The following is a 24,549-nucleotide window of genomic DNA, read 5'->3' as shown; positions in this document are numbered from 1 at the left end:
GTTATAAGTTGAAAATAATATAATAAATAAATTAAATTAAATAAATAGAATTATTACATTACAAATTAAGCAAAGAAAATGGTTAAATAATGTAATAAAAAAGTGGGGTCCTTGATTTAAAGCAGCTGGATTTTGCCCAGGCTTCATTATTTGACAATAATGTCCTGAATTGTGTCACACATCCAAGCAGTTTGGAAAATGTCTTCTGGACCAAACAGGCAAAGACCAGTTGCTTTAAATTAAGGACTCCACGTGTGTCATGGAAAACTCTAGGGATTTCTATGCTTTCAGAAAACAAGGAGAGTGAATTATTATTATTACACTATGCACTGAATTTATGAATATTTTTGAAATTATAAGAGAGCTACCAGAGGTGAGGCCAAGTCATTGTTTAGCAAGTTTCAAGACTTTGCACTCAAGTCCCAAGTCAGATCCCAAGTCCTAAACTTTGAATTTTGAGTCCCAAACAAGTCTCTTTACCAAATGTAGTACAATTTTAACAAGAGAGTAATATATTTAATTTAAACAAATCATGAATATTTTTAGAAAGATGTATTTATTTGTTAAAACTTTTTTTTTTTTAAAGCTACTTAGCTGTTAAGCTAGCGTGGGCTATATTAGCTATGTTAGCCTCGACACGTTTCCCTCTAATTATTTACTTAAACATTTTGCATCAAGCAATTTTATTTGTTTGGTTTTCCTCCTTTTTTGGTTATTTTTAGTCTCTTCTCGGTAAATGTCTCTTTGAGTGATATTTTGCTATTGACCACTTTGCAAGTGGTCGATTTTTGTGTCTCTTAAAAAGCTCCTTTTTTTGCAGAACTAACAGCATATTTTACAAAAAAAAACTTTACAAAAACAAAATTAATAAGGCCCAATCCCATTTCTACCCCTTAAACTTTACACTTGGTATTGAGTGACCTCGTTTGCGAGATAACCCTTGATGAGTGAAGTGAGACATATAAGGGTGGAGATCTTTCCCTAAGAAATGAGACACCACTTCATGCGAGTTGGCGTGGCCGACGTGCAGGCATACATCATGTGTAGTAGCGATGCAATGAAAATGGCGACACCAACGCTTGTGTTGTGGCGTGTGTTATGTTTATTCTTCTCCGTCTGATGAATCAACAGAGAAGAAATGCTGAAAACAGGAGGCACCTATGACGTCTTCTAGTTCTGATCGATTTTGTTCGGGTAAGTTGATTTGTTTAAATATTTTGACGCTATGTGCAACCGAGTTGCTGATGAGTTTATGCTAGTCCAACCATCTGTTGTTTGTATAGCCTACATTCCGATAGTACAGTAACAAATTGTTTTCCAAAACTTGCCGAAGTTGCTGACTTCGCAAGGTGTTCTGGGAAATTTCGTCTTCCACTACGCTGAAAGTGTGGGTCGGGGCTCCCTTGGAATCTAGGGCGGGTTGTAAGTGTTGGAAACCACTTCCACTACCTCAATTCTGTTTTGGGACACCACTAGCCTAAACGTGAACACGCACAACTGAGTGCAAGTGGGTGTTTCTAGTTGAAGTGTGGGTACTGGGACAGGCCCTTTAAGACCCAGCCTCATAGAAATTTTTTAAAGACAAAAAAATCTGACACTGAAAAATGACAGATGATTGTATTTCTAAATGTTTAACAAGGATGATGGATGTAATTACATAAAAATCAGTTACAGACCATCTGATGACGATTTCATTTATTTATTATCATTTATTAATTTTTATCATGTTGTTGGAATATATCTGAATATATCAGCTGATAACACTCGTGTAGTTTTGGGTCATTATTGCTTGACTATTGTGAACTGGGATGTATCAGTTATTTTTGCTAATAAAAGATGATGGTAGATCCAGGATAGTACATCCAATTTGTTTTCTACTACTTTGAGTGTGAGGAGGAGGCGTTCAGTGGTAATCACATGAGAACAATGTCTCGGCAGACGTGTTTGTGGGTAATGACCGAGATTCCAGAGCATCCAGACCTGCCTCGACCTGCCTGTTGGCTTACATGATCAGCTGCACAGAGCAGCAGATGCCTCGCTCTCATCAGTGGTAAATAACACTGGGGGTAAATACCTTTACAGCAGGTCATGATTGACGAATCTGTAGGTTGTTTCCACAGTTTAATTTGTGTGACAAAAGCCCATCACAGGTTATCAGAGAATAGAAGGACGTCTTTACGTTTCTTTCTTGATCTGCAGCCAGGAAACTCCAAACCATAGCACAGACTGGATTTCAGTGAGCTGAGAAGGAAACCTGTGAGCTGGTCCTCTTGGTGATTATCACCATGTTCATTAAACCAACAGTCATGGGGCTCGGAGTTCGGCCTGTAGAATCAACACAGCTTTGAGAGGCCTGTTTTTATAGTGCGCCTTATTCAGCAGTTTCTCACCGGACTGGAGGGCTGGTAAAGGTTTTCCCCTCTTGCATCACTGACATGGGCGCATTATGAGACAATGGGCCCCTGGGTGCAGATAGGCAAAAGGCCCCACCACCTCTCCAACACAGGGGCAAGGCACACAGACTTCATGGTGGTTTTGCCCCTTTGTTGTTGTTGTTGTTGTACTGTGTCAATTTGTAGTTAGTGGTGTCTCCTTGAGGTCATTTTGTGTTTCTTTGTGGTGATTTTGTCTTTTTTCGGTTGTTTTGTGTCTCTCTTAGGTAATGTTATGTGTTTTTGGATGTTTTGTTGCTCTTTGTCGTGGTTTTATGTCTCTTTGGAGTCATTTTGTGCCCCTTTGAGGCAATTTTGTGTTTATTTTGGTCTGTTATTTTGTAGTCGTTTTGTGTGTCCTTAAGGTCAATTTGTCTTCCTTTAGTTGCTTTGTGCATCTTTGAGGTCACTTTGTCTCTTTTCTGGTAAATTTATAGTCATTTTGTGTCTCTTTGGGGTAATTTTGTGAGTTTTGTGGTCATTTTGTTTCTATTTGTAGTTGTTTTGTGTGTCTTTGAGGTAATTCTGTTTCTTTTTTGGTCAATTTTTGTATCTTTAAAGTCATTTTGTGTCTTTTAGGGGTAATTTTGTGAATTTTGAGGGCATTTTGTTTCTTTTTGGTCAAATCTCATGTCTCTATAGTCATTTTGTGTCTCTATGGGGTAATTTTGTCTTCTTTTGGTTGCTTTGTGTGTCTTTGAGGTCACTTTGTCTCTTTTCTGGTCACTTTATAGTCATTTTGTATCTCTTTGGGGTAATTTTGTGAGTTTTATGGTCATTTTTTTTCTTCTTGTAGTTGTTTTGTGTCTTTAAGGTAATTTTATGTTTCTTTTTTTATAGTTGTTTTGGAGGTAGTTTCTCATTTGGTCAATTTTTGTGTCTCTGTGGGGTAATTTTGTGAGTTTTATGGTTATTTTGTTTCTATTTGTAGTTGTTTTGTGTCTCTTTGAGGTAATTTTCTTTCTTTCTTGGTCGATTTTTGTGTCTGTTAAGTCATTTTGTGTCTCTTTGAGGTGTATATGTGTCTTTTTTGGTTAGTTTTTGTGTTTCATTGAGGCGAGTTTGTCTTTTTTTGGGCGTTTTGTTTCTCTTTGTAGTAATTTTCTGTCTCTTTGAGGTCATTTTGTGTCTTTGAGGTCATTTTGTTAGATATTTGTGTCTCTGTAGTTGTTTTGTGTTTCTTTCGGGTGATTTTGTCTTTTTTTTTTGTCATTTTGTGTCTCTCTTAGGTAATTTTGTGTGTTTTTGGGATGTTTTTTGCTCTTTTTAGTTTTTTTCTCTATGTTTTCTGGTTGTTTGGTTTGGGTTTTCCCCTTTTTTTGTAATTATTTTGAGTCACCTCTCGGTCAGTAAAATGTCTCTTTGAGTGACATTTTGCAGGTGAAGGCTGAGGGGCCCTGACACTTTGGGCAGTCAGTGTGAGAAGCTGTTTTGTAGTGTAGTGGCAGAGTTATTCACTTTCTCTCATTGTCTCCTCCACAGTGTAAAGTAAATGGAACTGAGACAGCTTTTGTCTGCAGACCCCTGGTGTGTTTTTAGGTGTGCAATATGAGTCACGCCAGTATTTTCATTCCAGCGCTCTGAGACACAGACCCACAGACCCACAGAGTGTCCTCCCCACTATAGTTTATGACCCTCGTAACAGCAGACTCTTTGCTCTACAGAAATTAGACTGCTGCTGACATATTAACTCCCACCAGGTGTAAAATAAAAGTTCATCTTCATTCATACAGACGCTTATAGGCTTTCAGCTGATCAAGGTGTCCTCGTTATGTGAGATTTAACACCATATCTGCTCTCCAAAGGGCAAATGGTATTTTGTAGGGAGTAAATCCCCCGCTGCATTCCTTGGAAGATTTCCAGTAAGGGGCTCCACCTCATTCCTTCACTGTGCAGCAGATAAAACCTCACACATCCTTAAGTACTGTGTAACTTCTATTATATAGCCCGTCAGTGTTGGACAAAGAGGATCGTCATGTTACAAATTTTACTTTAATGGTTTTTTAAAGATGTCACAAAGTGCCTCATTTGCTCCTGGTGTCTTATCTCTCTTATATCGAGAAGCAGACAGGTTGTGATTGTTTAGAAACCATAGTAGCAACATGCTGAAGTGAAACACTGTTGATAAGCCTTGTTAGACAAAATCAAATTCCAGTGGAATTCACCTCCTATTTAGTCTTCTTCTGGACATCAGATACATGTGTCTGTAAATCTGAGCAGTGAAGTAAAGTAGCAAAACAAAGAAGCAAAACATTTCTGGAGTCACTGAGCTATTGCAACATTTTTTCTCTCTTCTTACTCGTGCCAGTGCACAGTCCTTTTTACGGTACTACAACCTCCTGACCTGCTTGTAAATGTCTCTTGTAGGTGTCACAGTTTGGGCAGAGGACGGGGACATCGCTCAGGAGGAGGCGCGATCTTCTCCCCCCTGGTCAGAGGAGCGCTGTGAGGAGCTCTGGGATCGGGTGGAGGGGGTACGGCACAAGCTCACACGCATCCTGAACCCGGCCAAAATCACCCCCTATCTGCGGCAGTGCAAGGTCATCGACGAGCAGGATGAGGACGAGGTGCTCAACTCCACACAGTACCCACTGCGCATCAGCAAGGCCGGTGAGAGGAGGATAAAGTCATTTGAAAACATCAATATATATATTTGTTCCCTTATGTTCCTTATTGTAAATTGTTACCAAGCAGCCATCAGGTTTAACCATTTTTATTTGACATGACATAAAAGACCATGCAGTCGGTTGTGCATATGTTACCCATTGGCTACAAAACTAATATGCTTTTCCAGATTTCCAACAGTTCCAGATCATAAAACTGCAGTTTGAGAATCAACTTTAATCAATCAATTAATCAACTGTCAATCAACTGTCAACTGTCAAGGGACAGGTCAACAGGAAGTTGATTATTGTAGTTTTACCCGTTGATTTGGCTCCTTCCAGGATTTCCCACACATTCATTTATTTGTTTTTGTGCCATTTCCTGGTAATGGACGTTTAAGGCATCCCATGTGTTCGGTATTGCATGTCCCAATATTTGAATCCCTTTCTTCAACTGCAAATTGTGTCCCCAACGGAAAACCTTGTCAACATTTGATTGATCTAATAAGGTTTCAGTCTGTTTGTCTAATGTCGGTCATTTTTATTGCAGCAAAATGTATCTAGTGGGCTGAAAAAGCAGCTGATTTTGTTATTGTAGTGCTCTGCCACATTAGTCACAATCTTACTATATAATGATGAAAACTCTGTGTGTGTGTCTGTTCCACGTTTTTCTCCTCACTGACTTGGTCAGTCCATGTGAAATTTGGCACAGTGGTAGAGGGTCATGGGAGGATGTGAATGAAGCAATATTACATCAATTGGCCAAAGGGGGGCGCTATAGCAACCGACTGAAGTTGCAAACTTTGAATGGGCATATCTCATGCCCCGTATGTCGTAGAGACATGAAACTTTGCACAGAGATGCCTCTCCTCATGAGGAACAAATTTGCCTCAAGAACCCATAACTTCCGCTTATACAGATTTTCCGCCATTTTGAATTTTTTGAAAAACACTTCAAATCGATCTCTTCCTAGGAAGTTTGAGCATTCTGCATGAAACTGGGTGAACATAATCTAGGGACCAATATCTAAAGTTCCCTCTTGGCAAAAGTTGGAAAACTTACTAAAACTGAGCTTCTATAAGGTAATGAATATTGTGGAGGGCGTGGCTCATCACATAAAGGTGTATAACATCTCAAGGGTTTCACCCATCACCACGCAACTTTGTAGGCATATGACCACACATAATCTGAGGGGACCCCTCCATTATTGACCCCATCAAACAAAATGGGGGCGCTAGAGAGCTAATTTATTATCTAGGCCTAACCGCCATATGGATTTTTACTAAACTTGGTAGATATGTAGAACAGGACGCCTCAAGGTGACTGGAGAAATGTAACTCTAATTGGCAACTGGGTGGCGCTATAACAACAGAAAAATGCTTACAAATGGCTAAAATGCGACCGATCGCTGTGGCTCCCCCTGTGGACCAATGTTGTTTTTTTTCTAATTTTTGGTATGACTAAGTCATGGTATTGTATGCTGTACATAATCACGGAAACTGTCAGTGTGTCATTCTGTCTGTCCCACATTTTTCTACTCACTGACGTGGTCAATCTATGTGAAACTGCACATAGGCATTGAGGATTGGCATAGGTAGAAGGTGACAAAGCTAACAAAGGGTATGGACTAGTATTAATAAAAGAATCGATACTTGGCTTTCTTGTATCAGTACAATATTGTCATGCAAAATATCGACAGTAGAATATCAAATTGAGAAGACAAACTTAACAAACATGGGCACTATCATGATGAAGAATAAGGTGAATTTCTTGCATGACACACTTAATGAGATAAAATGATAGGAAGCAAGGGAAGACAGACAGTGGGACAACATGCAATATGGGCTTTACAGAGATAGACTGATACAAATGGCTGCCTGGACGACAAGAAACTGATCTACAGTTGTATGAGATGCTTTGAAAATGGGGAGCAGTGCAGTAAAACTCTCGAAGAAGAAACATTCAGTGTGGGATTGTGCAGCATGTTGTCAGAGAAGAGCAGGTGGATGAAGATAAATGTTGCAGTGAGAGAAACAGGCAGGAACTGAGGGGAGAGTAAGATGAAAGACGTGGCTAAGTAAAGGGGAGTGTATGGGGAGTGAAAGAAGATAAAAGATGAAGGGGGGATGTTGCAAGTAAAGACGGGATGAAGACAAACACCTGAGCTCAGTGCTCGTATCACTGCTGTTTCGTTGCCAGTGAGTTAGCTCATGCTAGAGCCGCTCATTCATCATGCTCATGTTTGACATACCTGTGTAACTACAGTGTAAATGACACTTGGATCAAAGAGGGAGGATTTTTGTGGTTAGACAGTTTCAGCTTTGATGGTTTACTGCACCAAAATGCTGACACAAGTTTACATTAGTTTGATTTCATACACTTTTTTTTAACCCTTTTTCATTGAACAGGTCGTCTGCTGGACATTCTGCGTGGTCAGGGGCCGCGAGGGCTTCAAGCCTTCATGGAGTCACTGGAGTTTTACCACCCAGACCAGTACACACAGCTGACAGGAGAGAAGCCCACACAGCGGTGCTCCCTCATACTAGGTAAGCAGGGCTATCTAGTTTGACTCGGTCTTTAAACGTAAACTTCGGTATTTTTCAACCTGGACCGAAATCGGTCAGGATTGAGAGAGACCGCTGCAGCCACAGTAGTGAAATCAGCTGCAATATAATCCCCAAGGGCAATTGTGCACCGTCAGTGTACGTCTGCTATAAGTGCAGACTTATTGTAGGGGTGTGCCATATTATCTCATTCACGATAATATCACAATACCAGTATAATTTTTTGATATGATATATAAAATTCATATCATGCTATTTGCATTATTTCGACTTGTTGACATTTTGACATCATACTGTTACCCAGGGCAACAACAGGCAGGGCTGAAAGCAAATTTATTACAGAAAGAGGAGCAGCTTCAGTAGTGTGGAATAAACTGTGGCGTCCTGAATGTTTCAAGAACAGCCCCAGACTTCTCAGACACTTTTAGTGACTTACCGCTCAGAGGGAACTCAGTCAGCGGCTCCTCTGGCAGCAGCACAGCGTCTCTCCCTCTCCTCTCTCACCGTGCACACATAGCAGTGTCTGTGTGAATGTGTGATAGTTGTGGTATCATAACAGCCTGTCACAGGTTACAGCGTGATGATTAGAGGAGAAATGGCAGAGCATAAAGGTCCAGGCGGAAAAAACAACAACTCAATCATTTAGGATTTTACTAAAAGAAGGAAATCACCTGTTGATTTATATATATAGATCCCAGGGGACATTTTTTGTATTTGGGAGCTGTTTAAATGTGTAATTTGTGGTAGATTTTGTTTTGTTGAACTGTTAATATTGTATACAGAATCTGAATCTCACTCTGAGTTACTGTTGTTGTTCACAAACTGAAGAAATGTTGCAATTCTGTGTTCTTGAATTAATAATAATTTTTTATTAATTTTTCATCTCGTCAAGAATATCATTGTCGCAAAAATACCCTAAAATATTGTGATTTTATTTTAGGGCCATATCGCCCACCCCTACTTTGCTGGTCTGTTTGTTACCGAGACCACGTCTCGCTCAAGGAGACGTCTCACTCTTGAAATATTGTGAGAGGTGACTTGTTGCAAGAAAACAACAAGGACAAGCATAGCTTAGTGTTATCTAAAAGGTTTTAAGTGTGGCATGGCTGAATATTAAGCTGATTTCGACAATGTGGAAAAGTCTGCGAGATTTTAGAACAGGACTTCTCCTTGAGTGAACCTTGGTTACACACACTAACAAACAGAGCAGATTAGTGAGAGGTAAGGGAGAACGTTTCAGCTCTCTATAGCCTGTTTTGCCACTGCAGCTGCAGCAGTCTTTCTCAATACTGGAGCAGTTTCAAAAATTGTTGTCTCCATTATTCAATTAGACATAAAAACATGGGGAAAAGGGGTCCAGCTTCAAAAACACAGAAGTTTTCCTTTAAACTGACTTCAGGCTTAAAAAAGCAAATCAACAAAATACTTACATGGTATGTGAAAATGTCCTGGGAATAAAGCCTATTAAACTGTTGGCCCACTGGAAGTACAGTCGCATAGTTTTAATGTGCTTTTGAGTAAATAACCTAAAATTTTTGGCAGGGATTCTTTGGATTTCTTGATAATATGTGATAACAGGGATAGAAAGGGAAGTGAAGGAGATATCTTGCTGTGGTGTGAGAATTTGCATGGGTTTCTCTTGGAAACAGACTATATAAAACAAACTATAACTTATCAGCGGTTTCATTTTTAGACGCTTAATTGAATTTGTGAATACTTATGTTTAAAACACAAAATTAAGAACTTTCAAAAAAGGCCTCAGCCCCGTTCGTGTTGGTGCAGGAAGTTGCGTAGTAATGTTTGCTGCTGGCACATAGCAAACACACAAAGAGCTGAGATATTCACACTGAAAAGAGCTCACTGAGGTTTAGATTTGATTGTTTCGTGGCCAGCAAACAGATACAAGCACTTAAAAAGTGGTTAACAACTCACTTTTAGAGCCAGAAACTCAGTGTTCAATGTTATCTAAGTTTTCTCCGCAGAGCTGAGCGCACTGTTCTTTGTTACTACGATGCTCGAGAGTATTGAAAGGATGAAGGGCACGTTAAACAAGCAGAATCCAGTGAAAGGCTTTCAGACATTCGGCAGTAACGGTAGAGCCAGTATGGGAACTTGAAGGAATATGCTATGACAAAAGGTCTTTTGGTAGATTTCAGTATACACAAGATTTCAGAGCACCGAGATGTCAAAAGTCCATGTTCGTCCCATCTTCTAAAACATTAAAAACAAGCCCCTCTTACTGTCTCCATGCAGTACATTAAGCATCTATAACCTCCACCTGTCTTTACTCCCCAGATGAAGAAGGTCCAGAGGGTTTGACCCAGTTTCTGCTCCTGGAGGTGCGTAAACTGAGGGAGCAGCTTCGAAACAGCCGCATGTGTGAGCGGCGCCTGTCTCAGCGCTGCCGCATGGCTGAGGAGGAACGCAGCCGCGCCGAACGTAAAGCTCAGGATTTACGTCAGGACAAACTGCAGCTTGAGAGGTTCGTCTCACTTTTGTAATTCCTTCTTTCTTTTTCCTCGTTTGCATCCTGCTGTTATCAGGCGATGAAACTCTTGTCCCAGAATAATATTCACTAATTCATGATAAGAGATGAGATGACTCTCGTTGATGGTATCAGGAGGGCAGTGAGAGGTAGCTTTGTGTCTATAGAGGGCTTATCAGCTGGTCTTTGAGATTTAATATTTTAAATTCTTCACTTTCTTTGGGCAAAGATCTCCTGCAAGTCAGAGAAGTTAAGTATGATGTTGAGGTGCACAACTGATGATGTGTCAGGGGGTGGCACCTATGCTCTGGCACGAAGTGTGCTAAAACTCCAGGGATAGTAACACCAAGTCCTAACTGATGAATCTGTGATCTCAAGGCTGCGTCAGGATTGGGAGTCTGCCAGTCGAGAGCTGGGAAAGCTCAAGGACAGGCACCTGGAGCAGGCTGTGAAGTACTCCCGGGCCCTGGAGGAACAGGGCATGGCCTCCACCCGTGAGAGAGAGCTGCTGAGGCAGGTGGGTCGGCTGGGAGCAGCACATGTAAAAAATTCCATCATGTTTTTATATCATGCTTGAACTTAATTCACCTTAGACTGGTTTCGTTCACCACAGCCATGTTATAAAATCACTGAGCTCACTGGTCTAACACAACAAGTCCTTCACTGGGAAAAGGCCCCTTAGAGGATGAGTCATTCCCTCTCTACCACCACATTCCTCAGCCTGTCCTGACTCTAAAAACAGCTGTATACCTGCTGCAGAAAAGGTGAATTTGCTGATAATAGTGTTCCTGTCATTACAACTACTTGTTTTCCCCTGTTTCTCTAAACTTTAAGGTGCGTATCATGTGGCCCAGGAAGTTTAGTTTGTTGCAAAACCATGTCTATTTTAAGTTTTTGGAGACGAAGGGTATGAAAATAAGGCAGCAGAAAATAAGTGCCCAAGGCAGTCAATTTGAAACTGCTGAAGCTGGCACGCAGTTGAAACTTAAGAGCTGAAGTGAGCAGTTCAAAACAACTCTGTAGATATTATCAGCCTGCCCCTTATTTATCTTGTGTGGCCCAGGAAGTTTAGTTTTTTTGCAAAACGATGTCTATTTTAAGTTTTTGGAGACGAAGGGTATGAAAATAATAAATGTTTTCTTCGATGGCACGATAAGGCCGCAGAAAATAGTGCCCAAGGCAGTCAAAGTGAAACTACTGAAGCTGGCACGCAGCTGAAACTGAAGAGCTGAAGTGAGCAATTCAAAACAACTGTAGATATTATCAGCCTGCCCCTTATTTAGCTTGTGTGCTGTCACAACTTGTCCACCATACTGCTGAGTTATCAACCACTTTGCTGTGAATACCGGGAAATATTTGTGGCTATTTTTCCCTTAAGCGATGGTGATACTGCATTATGTTCACTATGGCCTTGTTTTGTACAGTTGGCCTGCAAATATAGGAATGTAGTGGGTATAATAAACACATTGGTTTCCCTTTTATTTACCCTTATCTTCCTGACTCCTGGGATAGAGGGTTGGAAAGAAGGCATGTGTTTGTACCACGTCTTTTGGAATAGTCCTGCACTGACAGCTTAATGTTTGCTATAGTGTATGAGCCAATATAATTGCATCCTGAAGGGACAGTTCAACCCAAAATCAGAAGAACATGTCCTTACTGTCCCTTTAAATGTGGTACAGTCGCTGCTACGAACCATCCGGCCCAAAGTGAGAGCTGCATCCGCATACTCGGCGTAAAGTCAAACACGTTTTCAGTGGGTGTTGGCCTCCACCAGGTTTGCCCCTTGTCACCGATCCTGTTTGTGATATTCGTGGACAGGATCTCGAGGCGCAGCTGGGTGGAGGAAGGGGTCCAGTTTGGTGACCTCAGAATTGCATCTCTGCTTTTTGCAGATCATGTGGTTCTGTTGGCTTCATGACACCGTGACTTCCAGCATGCACTGGGGCGGTTTGCAGCCAAGTGGTAAGTGGTCAGTATGAGAGTCAGCACCTCCAAATCTGAGGCCGCGGTTCTCTGGTGGAAACCGGTGGATCGCCCCCTCCAGGTTGGGAGAGAGTTACTGCCCAAGTGAAGGAGTTCAAGTATCTCAGGGTCTTGTTCACGAGTGAGGGTAGAATGGAGCGTCAGATGGATCAGCTGTTTGGTGCTGGACTGTCATGGTGAAGAGGGAGCTGAAAGGCGAATCTTTCGATTAAGTGGTCCATCTACGTCCCAACCCTCACCTATGGTCATGAACTCTGGGTAGTGAAATGGGTTCCCTCTAAAGGGTGGCTGGGCTCAACCTTAGAGATAGGGTGTAAAGCACAGACATCCAGAGGAAGCTCGAAGTAGAGCCTCTGCTCCTCTACGTCGAAATGGGTCAGTTGAGGTATTTCGGCCACCTGATCAGGATCCTCCTGGGTGCCTCCCATTAGAGGTGTTCCAGGCACGTCCCACTGGTAGGAGGCCCCGGGGCAGACCCAGAACATGCTGGAGGGATTACTTATCTCATCCGGTCTGGGAACGCCTTGGGATCCACCAGGAGGAGCTGGAAAGCGTTGCTGGGCAGAGGGACGTCTGGGGTGCTTTGCTTGGCTTGCTGCCCCCACGACCCTGCTTTGGATAAGCAGATGAAAATGGATGGATGGATGTCCCTTTAAACATGCTTAACAACAGCATAATAAATACCTAGGGTGGAAAATTGAAAGGCTACATGTTAAAATATTATGTCGCCTTGCTTTTTCTCCATACAGGTAGAGGAGCTGAAGTCCAGGTTGGCAGAGGCAGAGAACAAAGAAGTCGTTACACCGGGGAATTCAACGCCAGCAAAATGCAACAGTTTGCTCTCCAATGGCGTACATGGTTCTCCACCTCCTTTACCGGAAAAGCCGCTGCACCGCATTGATATTCAGAAAGCTGAGAATACAACAGCTCAGATGAGGGGCTCAGGTCCTGCCTCTGGAGCCATAGTATGTTTTTACTGTCTACAATGTTTATCACTGAGAAGCACATGTTCACTCTTTTTGTGTCTGAATCAGCCACACTGTCTTTTCCTCATGGTTTGTCCCTCAGAACAACGATGACATTTCTAAAGGTACGGTGTTTTATGCTCTTGAAACGTGGTTTCTGTTGTTTACCCTCAGGCTCTGTTGGATATCCTGCAGCAGGACCGCAGGGAGGCCGCAGAGCAGAGGCAGGAGCTCTGTGATATCATTACCAGACTACAGGGGGAGCTACAGAGCACAGAGGAGCACTGGGAGAAGGTGAACAGCTGTCACCAATAAGCTTTACATTTCTAACCTGTTGTTTGAATGGTTTGATTTACAGCCAAAGCCAGTGTTTTTTATTGGGATGGAGGTTGTGATGGTGAACTGTGTTTGCAGCTGGAGTCGCAGTGCGAGCAGTTGCAGCTGAAGGTGAGAACTCTCCAGCTGGACTGGGAGACTGAGCAGAAGAGGAGTGTGTCCTATTTCAACCAGATCATGGAACTGGAAAAGGAGCGAGACCAGGTCAGTGTGAGCAGAGGCCCAACTAGGTGAATCCAATTAGCCTACGTTATTCGGCAAGGCACAAATAATGCTAATGGAAACTGATATTTTACCCAAAATAGGACTTTAGTTTCACAGTTGTTTCATTTCCTAAATTATTTAAAAAAGTGTTTGTTGTATTCTGATCGCCTCCATCAAGAGGAGGAGGAGGCATCATGTGCAGGAGCAGCAGCAGGAGACAAAGCCTGGTGTGGCAGCTGGATTTCTTTCAAATTGTCATGATCCTGGGTTTTTGTTTATATTCTCTTATCCTTTGGAGTTTTCTGTTTGTGTTCTTCGTTGTTTCATGTTATTCATTCATGTGTTTTATTTTGTACAGTCTCTCCTCATGTGTCATGTCTAGTTTTACTTCCTGTCTTTGTGTGTTTTCCCACCTATTTTTTTTGTCACACCTGCCTCGTTAGTCGTTCCCTGTTCCCAGAGTCTTCCCTTCACACCTGTTCTGTATTAGTCTTGTTTGCTCCACCCTAGTGTTCCCCTTCACACCCTTGCTGTCAGCCAATCCCCATGTCCCTCCTTTTGCCTGTGTCCACCTACTCATCCTTGTGATTAGTTTTCTGTGTATATATACCTGTGTGTTTTCTTCTGTTCCTTGTCAGTTCGTCTGCGTTCAATCCTTGCTCCATTTCCTGCCTGATGTCTTGTGTTCTGTTTCGAATTATTACCTGAGTTGGTTGAGTTAATTTTGATTCCTCTGTCATTTTGACTTTCTGTTACCTGCCTGTTCTGGATGTTTTTCCATCAGTTTAATTAAAGTTCGTTTTTTGTTTAACCTCAAACCTGCCTGCTGCTCTGCATTTGGGTCCTTCCTGACACAAATCCTGCAAACTGCACATCAAAATGAAACTGGTAACCTGTAGGTTTAAATTCCTCCATTTAAGAAAAACATATTTTACCTTGTATTTCAGTTGATATTCATCCATGTAAGATATATGCTGTAGCCAAGGGTTTCATAGACTTTGGATTTAGCGTCCACTCACACCCTACCAAAAACTACCAAAAAAAAAAAACAGGAAATAAAAGGAGCCAGGAAATAAATGTGGCAATTGGAAATAAAAGTCCCCTGAAATGACATAAAGTAGTCCCTCGAAAAAAATTTTTTTCCAATAAACCTATTTTTTATTGACTCATCTATATTTATATTTACATTTATTTATGAATTTATTTCATATTTTTACATATTTATTTCAAAGGCATTAATTATATGTCATCATTAAATCAGTTTGATGCTTTGAAGCCACAACAACTGCATTGCCAATGAATAATAGGTTAGAAAATACAATTGTTGTATTCTTATTTAATGCAACTTTCTGTATAAACCATGCCCACTTCTGGTCTTATATCCAAATACAGAGCTGAATAATGACGTCTCTGTACACCTTTAGGCCCAACACAGTCTCCAATCAACACAAAGAGTGCATCAAGGTGCCATGGATGGATGGATTACTAAACAGGCCTACCAGGCACAGGCCCAAAGGCTCAAAGTGTCAGGGGGCCCGCCTACCCTTAACCTGCAAAATGTCACTCAAATTAACCCGTACAGACTAGAAAGGGACTTAAAATGTCCACAAAGAGATGCAAAGGAACTGCAAAGAGACGCAAAGCAACCACAAGGAAATACAAAATGAGCACAGAGAGACACAGAACCACAAAAGGATGACGTAAAACCACCAAATCTGTGTGTCTTGCTTCTGTATATTAAAGGTGGTGGGGCCTTTTGCCGAGGGGCCCACCGTCTCATAATCCACCCATGCAAAGCACACGTGTAGTTAGTTTCGTTGCAGTTTAATTCCCCCTATATTAGCATCCCTGACTAACAGTTTCTACACCATGCAAACTTCTTCTCTCCGTCTATCTCCATCTTCTCACCAGGCTCTGCGCAGTCGAGACAGCCTGCAGCTGGAGTACACCGACTGTCTGCTGGATAAGAACCGTCTGCGTAAGCGCATCGCAGAGCTGCAGGCCAACCTGGAGCAGCAGGAGAGGGAGCTGGAGAGAGAAAGGGAGAGGAGCCGGGAGCAGATCGAGCAGAACAGCCCCTGTCTGCACTGTGTGAGTTAACACAAGCAAGTTGTCAGTACAGCGCTGTCTTTCCCTCTGCAACCACAGAACAGTTTATATGAATCCCTGCGTCTGCTCCCCAGTCCCACCTCTCCCTGTGCAGTGAGGACCAGTGCTACGGCCCCTGCTGTTCCCTCGGCCTGGCCAATGGCACCCGCCCGCTGCTGCGAAAGGTCAGAGCTGGCTACCACAGCCATTATTTCACATATCACCACCACCCCAGTCATGATTTAAATCACAATTAGCAAAAGAGGGTGTTGTTTAGGTAATGTAATAACTGCTTTTGGCACTGTAAGGGATCATTTCCATGGGAAACAACTGTTGTGGACATGTTTTCTCATGTAGTTATTATGGTATGCAAGGGATGTAGCTTTTGGACTGCTAAGAACATTTCTGCAGCTAGGCTAGGATCTTATTATTGACTCAAGTCTGAGACGCTAGTAGATTCTTATGCAACTCTTAGCGTGTTAGTACATGCACAGTACCTCTCACTAGGTCACGCTGTATTTACTCATCTTCTCTGTGCTACAGACGCCCTCTAGTGGCCAAGCCAATGAAAACTCAGGGGGTAAGTTAAGTTCAGCACAGAATACTCGTACTTTATTTACTTCTTTAGCTGCAGATATACTTTATTCATTCAAATATTCTTTTTGCGTCTTCACAGATTCCCACTCCAACTCAGAGGAGAATCTCCTATTGTCAGTGAGTATCACAGGGCTGACAGAACAAATGGAAGAAAGAATAAAAGAGTCAGAGTCAGTGTTTTTATTTACCTCTCTACCAACAGACAGAAGACAATGAAAAAGAAATAAATCGTCTCTCCACATTCCCCTTTCCTCCGTGTATGAACTCCATCAACCGACGGTGCAACACAGAGTGAGTTCATCAGCCCCACATGTCAACACACGTCTTCAGCCTGTTCTAGTTTCTTCACCTTTATTTCATTCTTATTTACATCCCTCTTTTATGCTTTGAACAGGTTTGACTTGGAATCCTGGGGCAGTGATGAGAACGATAATATTACAGGTATATTTGGGTCTTCACATTCTTATTTGCAAACAAAATAAGGACCTGCCCACGTGAATATAATTCACTACTGGTAGTTGAGTCATGTACAAAAAAAACTAAATTAACATCTGAAAGCTACAGTTTTTAATGAAAATAACTTGTCATATTTGCTGAAACTGTCACTACACCTAGTCTCTATTGGCATTTGCTAGAATCTACTGCAACACACCGAAAACAACCAATCAAAGCTGAGGAGTCTGTAAGGCAGCTGTCAGTCATGTCAGTCACTGCTCGTAAACTGTGGTTAAAAGCCCCATTTCCACTGAGCAGTTCAGTTCAGTTCAGTTCAGTTCAGTTCAGTTCGGTACGCTTTTTCCGTTTCCACTGTGAAAAGTTGTGGATGGTACCAATGGAACCGTTCTGTCCCGTCTGTCTGGTCCCCCCTCTGTTGGGGTACCTAGCACACAGATCTGGTACTAAAAGGTGGAGCTGTGAACACTGCAGTCTGATTGGTCAGTAGAGGACGGTCACTCTGCTCAGGGCTGAGTTGTGTCTGGTTTTGAGGCTCATGTAACCACTGTTCATACTGTGGAGAGTTTTATTAGTAAACTGTAACTATAAAATGAAATTGCTGCCTCTCACAGCAGCTGGAGTCTGAGAAAAATAACTTCATTCTTTTAAATTTTACTGTGACAACTTTGACCATTAGTTTAGTTTTTATACACTTTTAGTAATGAGTGGATCTTCAAGCATTATGTGAGCTGCATATATCCCAAGCCTCACTCGGAATAAAAGGCGTTGCAGAGCATCGTTCCTGTAGCTCCAGCAACACTAAACCCCTGAGCTTGCCTGAGAAGGACTAAATGCACAAACCCGCTATTTTTAATTATCCCATGGAGAGAGACTCTCACTGCAGCCTGATCTGCTTTGTTCTGAAAATGTGGGCGTGCAGCCTCGTTCTGTGGACGATAAACGAGGTGCAGACTGATAAAGGAGGAAATACAGTGAGTGCTGGACGGAGCAGTGAGTGACAACAGCCCTGCCCACATTTAAGAGCACTATTTGCAGTGGAAACCCTAGGGTCTACGACCATGTCTGAAGGGTTACTTTTGGTTCCAAAGGTACCATACTGAAAGTGTTTGGAAACGGAGCTAAACAACCCGGTCTCACTCTGTAGTCGTCGAAATCCAGCACTTGGGCAGTGACTTGTGGCATCAGACACTAACGAAAAAACGGTCCTGATATGTGGCCAGTCGCTGTTTAACGGTGCTCTGAGGCACCAAGGGGAAACGCCTACTGCCTTGACCTAACCACGTGTCAATTTGCATTGCTGTACTGACGAAGTGCGTTTATTTTGAAAGAGACTGTATGTTAACATTAAATTTTCTGTGAAAACGTAAGTGTATTTTGAAAGAAGACAGTTCATGTAACAGGCCGAACTTGACACGGTGTCCCAGAACGTCAACAGCCAACACACCCAGGGTACCTTTCATGTCGTATTTCAACATGAAAGGTCCATGACCAAACGTCGATATGTGACAAGGTTGGAGTGAGAATGTGTTGGGCTAAACTGTCAAACTAGGCAGCACTGATTAAATGTGAATCAAGATTCTGTTACTGCATTGCCTTTTTTCACCTCAAATGTTTTCAGAAACATATTTTAGTGTACTGTTTGGCTGTAAAATGAGAAAGTCTGTGACCCAACAGCCATGTAAGATAAGGTCAAACAAAGGACTGCTGTGTGGATATAGTGACACTTTCAGCAAATAGTTCGCTTTATAAAAGGTACCAACTGTAGCTTCAATGACTGTCTGTCTGTGATTTCATTTGGCATCAGCATACAATAAAACAAACTAGAGAAGGTCCTGGCTCCAGCTCTGGGTGTGCTACCCTTTAAATGAAGTGTGTGGTGAGCCTAAGTTATGAAGCTCTCTTGTGTTTTCAGGTGAGCAGAGTGAACTTTCTTTGTGGGATTCCTGGAACTCTTTACACTCTCATCTCTTCCCTCCTGACCTGGTCAACCTGCCCGCAGTCTCCTCACACCAGCCCAGGCCTCGAGTTCCCAGGTACGAGCATCAAAGAAAACCTCTAAAAAATACTGTAATTTGTGATAGCTAATAATGTCACTGATACACTGCTCACAGCAACATCTAACTTTCATAGATAGTTTGCCCTTTGTATGTACATGTCCTACATCCTTAACTATTCCTGCCCTCTCTCAGGATACCCTCCCGCTCCCCGTCCTCAAGTCCGCCCATCTCACCAAAGCACGGGAGAGCCAGTCTGGCTGATGACATCACGATAGTCGGAGGAAATCAAACAGGGATCTTTGTCAGCCATGTGAGAGCCGGTTCTCCAGCTGAACAGTGTGGACTGAAGGAGGGCAGCGAGCTGTTGGAGGTGTGTGTCAGTGTGGTGAATAAATCATGTGTGAGAATTCTGTGTACGTACATGAGTCATAGAGAGAATGAGTGCTTCAGCTGATGCTAACAGATGTGATTTTTGGACTAGCGCACATCACAGTTCTGCCTACAGATGTGTGAATTTTGAATCTCCATTACAAAAAAGTGAAAATGATTAAGATCATAAGGCAGGAACATAACATGCCCTCCTCTCTTTATGTTGCTCAGCTGGAGGGTGTTCTGTTCGGAGGGGGCAGTGTGCTGCTGGGCCAGTGCACTGCTGAGGTGGCCCACTTTTCTCTGCAGTGGTGGGCTGAGCCTTCCACACTCAAACACCGGAGCAACCCAGAGGGTGAGGCTGTTCTCTCACTGCTCTAAAACATTAATACAAAACAGTGTATTCTTGAAAAATCTCCCCATGATGCACATAAAGTTCTATTCATATCTCAGAGCGGTGAGACTAAGCTGTCCTCTCCTCTGCTCCCTGTCCTCAGCATACGCCAAGCTGTGCTCCCAGCTCTCCTCGCCTTCTTTCATGGGTGCTGACTCCTTCTACGTGCGTGTCAACCTCAACATGGAGCCTCACGGTGACCCGCCGTCTCTGGCTGTGTCTTGTGACGACATTGTAAAAGTGACAGACACACGGTACAATGGAAAATACCACTGGCACTGTTCCCTGGTGGATCCACTCACAGCTAAGCCCCAGCAGAGAGGGACCATGCCCAACTACAACAGGTACGCCCGTCACACCTCAACTTTACTGCTGGAGAGGGTTTTATATATTTCTTTTTATCATACCATCAGAAAATACCGTCAACAGCCATAAAAAATGAATAAATAAATAAAAATGTAGCCATGTTTTTGGGATTATTTAAAATGTTTTACAAATCCAGCTATGAAAAATACAAGGACAAAAAAATAAGAAATAAAAAAACTGATTTAAAAAAAGAAATGTTTGGTGTATGTAAGTGTTACTGTCATGGGGGTTTCTTGCTCAGAGTACGAGAGGAAAACTCATTTTGAGAAAACAGCCTTTAAAGATATATGTTTTGTATAATTTCATACATTTTAAGATTAAAAAAAGACACAACAGGTGAACAGGGTAAAAACTGTAACTGATATTATCATGAAACCCCAGCTGATTATTGAAAACTGACCAGGGCTGACTTGTAGTGTCTCACCTTAATAATGCAGAGTTAGGAGTGTAAATAACAAATAAATATTTTCCATCTCAGGGCACAGCAGATGCTGCTTGTAAGGCTACGAAAAATGGCCCTGGACCAAAAGGACTTCAAGAAGAAGGTGAGTCTGATATGTTAAAATGAACGGCAGGCTCAATTTGTGCTTAAAACTACAACAGAACTGGTGACACATGAATGTAAGATGTTTATTTTTCTCCATTTTCCTACATGAAGTTCTTGAAGAAAGCGTCCGGACGTGTACGATTGGTCAAAGCAGTGGACCCCGGCTGCCGTGGGATTGGTTCCACACATCAGGTCCTTTACACACTCAGCAAACGTAAGATTCCCGTTATAGTGCTCCCAGAATGCAACACATAAATCATGTTTTAGTTATCTTTACAGTCACTAGTGCACTTTGTATTGAAGTGACATTCATGTGTCCCCTTAGGTCATGAGGAGCACCTGATCCCATACAGTTTAGTGCAGCCGGTGCAGGTTCAGACTAAGCGGCCGGTCATCTTCGCCCCCTCTCTTCTCTCTTGTGGTCTCATAGAGAGGCTGCTGCAGCCAGCAGAGTCCGGTTTGAAGTTTGACACCTGCCCAGCAGGTACACACTTATTCACACACATGATGCCCCAGACACTGATGAACTCAGTGAACAAAGACTTTAATGATTTATTTTACCGTTATCATGACACACTTCCTCTTTTCTTTGTTTCCTGTGGTTTGCAGAGCCGATCCAGGCCTCAGAGAGACGAGACAAGAGAGTGTTCCTGTTGGATTCCTGCAGTCAAGAGCAGGCTCTGGGGATACGGCTGCAGTCAATACAGGATGTCATCAGCCAGGTAGGGCAAAACACATCATGAATTAAATCATCTCAAGGCAAAAGCATCCAACGTCTCCTTCAAGGAAAAGTGAGAGGATGTTCGTTGGTGAATTATTACTTGTATCACCTATTCATGTTATGGAAAAAGAATATTGTGATAATAATGAATGCACATTGTCACACATTATCCAAATCTCACGCTTTGTGTCTGTCTCAGGACAAACACTGTCTGCTGGAGCTGGGGCTGCACAGTGTAGAGGGCTTACTGAGACAGGGGATTTACCCTATCGTCATCTATATCCGCCCGAAGAACAAAAAGCACAAGAAGCTGAGGCAAGTGTGTGTTCCTTTTAGTGCCGAAATAAACTGTGTACACAAGGAGGAAAACTTTCTAAGATTTCAATTAATAGGATCTCTCACCGCCACCTTAAAATGAAAATTGTTGCATCACTTAATTTTTGTTTTAACCTCCAGCTTTTGTTTGGTGTTCATTTTTAATTTCTCTGAGCTATGTGGGATCAATAGAACCTGGTAAGTATAAAAAACTAAGCATCGCCTTTGAACAGGAAGTAGTTTTTTGTAAAAAAAAAAAACAAAAAAAAAACATGTCCTCCTATGGGGAGGATGGGTTTATTTTTAGTAGTCACAACTGTGTAATAAATTACATAAGTGTTTATTTCAATACCTGAACACTGTTGTGCAAAAAAAAAAAAAAAATACAAACAATACAACAGTTGTTTAACGTGTTGTAGCTGTGCGGGTTAGAGGTCACTGTTCAAGTCGAAAACTGTTCAAAACTGTTCATTTCAATGCCCGGACATGGATGTGCAAAAACAAAATTGCAAATAATGCAACATATCGAAAAGCCTTGTAATTTGCCATATCAAACTACAGACATTATGTAGCACGTATAAACAAGTTTCAACCATATGATTTGATCAGGTTTTGTACCTTGTGCACTTGTGACGCGATCAGCTGCAGACTGAGCATAAATGTGTCCACGAACGAGGACAGAACAGGTCCAAGTTAAGCAGAATAAAGTATAAGGTGCCCTCATATGAGGACGCAGGGTGTCAGGACAATATAAAAGGACATTTAAAAACAGTTTAACTGCCTGAGACCCTGTGCTTTCATACAAGAACATCACATTTTGGGTTGACTTGACCTTATGCTTCATTCTGCTGAATGCAGACCTGTTGTCCTCGTTTCTGGACACTTTTTGTGCCATCTAGTGGCAGTAAGAGCACAATACACTAATCCAAAAAAACAAGATGGCAGCCATCTCTGCCAAGTCAGTCTGCAGCCAACCCAAACACAAAAGTGGACAAGGTCCAAAACCTGATCACATTTTATGGTTGAAACTTGTTTATTTATGGTTAATAATGTTTGTTGTTTGATATGGAAACAAGTTTGACCAATTTTAGCAACAGGAACAAGACAAGACGTTATTCATTAGGAAATATTCGTTTGAAGACAGCACATTTTTCATCAGCTTGTTGAAGGACGCTGGGACGTTATCTTTGACAATGTTTAGTTTTTTTATACTCATCAGGTCTTACTGATCCCAGATAGCTAGGAGAAATGAAAAATGCGAATCAAACAAAAGTTCAGGTCTCAGGAGGATACCTGCAATGCTTGAGTAAGATACAGATGATTTGTCCAAATACCAGTCTTAAATTTTATCTAAAATTATCTTGTGAACGTCTTAAAAAGCATTAAATTTAAGTGTCTGATACCTGTAGACACCCTGCAGTATGATGGTACTTCATTCAGCTTCACCATACACTTAGCACCATTCACACTGTATGCCAAATAAGCATTTTACTCCCTGTGCAGACAGTTTCAAGTCTTATTTAAAGAAGTTCTGTCTGCTGTTGCTGCGTATGACCCTCAAATACCTGAAACAGGAAGTTTTTTCCACGGTGTGGAGAGGACAGCGTGATGGAGGAGGTGTGCCAGGCCGAGGAGCTGCAGCTGGAGACTCTGCCCCTGCTCTACTACACCCTGGAGCCCAGCACCTGGAGCTGCACTGATGAGCTGCTGGCAGCCATAAGCAGCGCCATCCACAGCCAGCAGAGGGCGGTAGCATGGATTGAACTGGACAGGCTGCAGTAGAAGAGCTATATACATAGTGTGTACGTTCACAATGCAAACTATATTCTGCTGTGTTTGAATAAAGGTCTACAGAGGGTTAATATTTAAGGTTAGATCATCCTACTGTTCTAAGTGAGAGGGCAAATTTAGATTTATGTGTAATCTCTCTGTGTACATACATGAAAAGAGGAATTTCATAACTCTCGTCTATAGCCAAGCTGGACTGGCGACAATGGGAGAAGAGTGAAAGCATTTTAAAACTAAAGCAGATGTGACCCACACGAGAAAGGTCAGTGTATGTCAGCACAGAGTTGCCTTTAGTTAGCTGTTTTATCAACAAGATTTATATTCTTGTACTACTTTTTATCATATAACTGTACTTTAAAGATATCTGTCAAGGGATCACACATGTTTAAGGCATCTGGGTCAATGGTCATGGTTGTGAGAACACAGAGATAAAAGGTACAAGTGAAGGGGATCACAGGATGTTGTAAGCAAGTTGTAGCAGAGGGCACAAATCTGTTCATCCGCAGTTTGTATTTGCTATAAAGACTATGTCCTTTGTGGGCTGACATAATCTTTAAGATGTAAACCAAATACACATCAATCCTAAAGTATCAAACTGATGTAACTGTAGTTAAATGAACACAGCTTTTTTTAAGAGACAAACTACATTACTAGATATTATTTTAAGTGAGCTGTGTACGACAAAGTCAGCAAGTGCTGCGTTTGTATTTACACTGGACAACAGCATGGAGGACAAAATATGATTTAAGTATCAATAAATACACAAATAGATGCAGGAATAAATAAGTGAATATGGAGATAAATACATTTATAAAAATACAGGGATAAAGAAATAAATAGGCCTACAAAAAATGAATAAATAAATGTATGAATAAATACAGGAATAAATAAATAGATACTGAAAAAAAGAATAGTTGATGATTAAATAGGACAAATTATTTCTACATTTTTTTCCAACTACATTTTTTCATTTATACAATTCTTTACCTGTATGTTACTAAGGTAGGAGGTCCTAACCTCTGTGTTTATTTCTTTATTTATGCAGTTATTTATTATTTCCGTGTTTATTCTGGCATTAATTTCTTGTATCTTGTATTTATTTATTTATCTCTATATTTGCTACATTTATTTACTGATTGATACTGAAGTTATTTTTTGTCCTCCATACAACAGAAGCTGTCACCACTATGACAAAATGATCTTGTTTTTTACTGCAATTTCTTTACATTCATAACCTGTTTCAAAAATAAATGTATACAACAGACTTGATCTAATTGTTGATAATTTTATGTATTGAAATACTACATCAGTTTAAATTTAGACATCAATGAGGAAACTA

The 24,549-nt window shown here is 41.6% G+C and overlaps 1 protein-coding gene across 2 annotated transcripts in view; it reads left to right on the top strand.

Moving 5' to 3' along the window:
• LOC117268516 (caspase recruitment domain-containing protein 10) overlaps window positions 1-24,474 on the top strand; it is a 70,125-nt gene extending 45,651 nt beyond the window's left edge. For both annotated transcript variants that reach the window (XM_078161089.1, XM_033645054.2), the window contains 23 exons: window positions 4,800-5,042; window positions 7,444-7,581; window positions 9,895-10,081; window positions 10,463-10,601; window positions 12,817-13,032; window positions 13,207-13,326; window positions 13,447-13,572; window positions 15,484-15,663; window positions 15,756-15,845; window positions 16,204-16,240; window positions 16,337-16,374; window positions 16,460-16,548; window positions 16,652-16,698; window positions 18,626-18,746; window positions 18,903-19,080; window positions 19,311-19,434; window positions 19,577-19,817; window positions 20,318-20,384; window positions 20,498-20,600; window positions 20,712-20,870; window positions 20,996-21,108; window positions 21,307-21,422; window positions 22,997-24,474. In XM_078161089.1, the coding sequence (XP_078017215.1) occupies window positions 7,497-7,581; window positions 9,895-10,081; window positions 10,463-10,601; window positions 12,817-13,032; window positions 13,207-13,326; window positions 13,447-13,572; window positions 15,484-15,663; window positions 15,756-15,845; window positions 16,204-16,240; window positions 16,337-16,374; window positions 16,460-16,548; window positions 16,652-16,698; window positions 18,626-18,746; window positions 18,903-19,080; window positions 19,311-19,434; window positions 19,577-19,817; window positions 20,318-20,384; window positions 20,498-20,600; window positions 20,712-20,870; window positions 20,996-21,108; window positions 21,307-21,422; window positions 22,997-23,204 (2,784 nt within the window). In that variant the 5' untranslated portion in view covers window positions 4,800-5,042; window positions 7,444-7,496 and the 3' untranslated portion in view covers window positions 23,205-24,474. The remainder of the gene's footprint in view (window positions 1-4,799; window positions 5,043-7,443; window positions 7,582-9,894; window positions 10,082-10,462; window positions 10,602-12,816; window positions 13,033-13,206; window positions 13,327-13,446; window positions 13,573-15,483; window positions 15,664-15,755; window positions 15,846-16,203; window positions 16,241-16,336; window positions 16,375-16,459; window positions 16,549-16,651; window positions 16,699-18,625; window positions 18,747-18,902; window positions 19,081-19,310; window positions 19,435-19,576; window positions 19,818-20,317; window positions 20,385-20,497; window positions 20,601-20,711; window positions 20,871-20,995; window positions 21,109-21,306; window positions 21,423-22,996) is intronic.
• Window positions 24,475-24,549: the final 75 nt, after the last annotated feature.

This window comes from Epinephelus lanceolatus, chromosome 18, assembly GCF_041903045.1.
Source record: "Epinephelus lanceolatus isolate andai-2023 chromosome 18, ASM4190304v1, whole genome shotgun sequence".
NCBI classification, from domain to species: domain Eukaryota; kingdom Metazoa; phylum Chordata; class Actinopteri; order Perciformes; family Serranidae; genus Epinephelus; species Epinephelus lanceolatus.
This window is presented reverse-complemented; position numbering and strand designations above follow the sequence as displayed.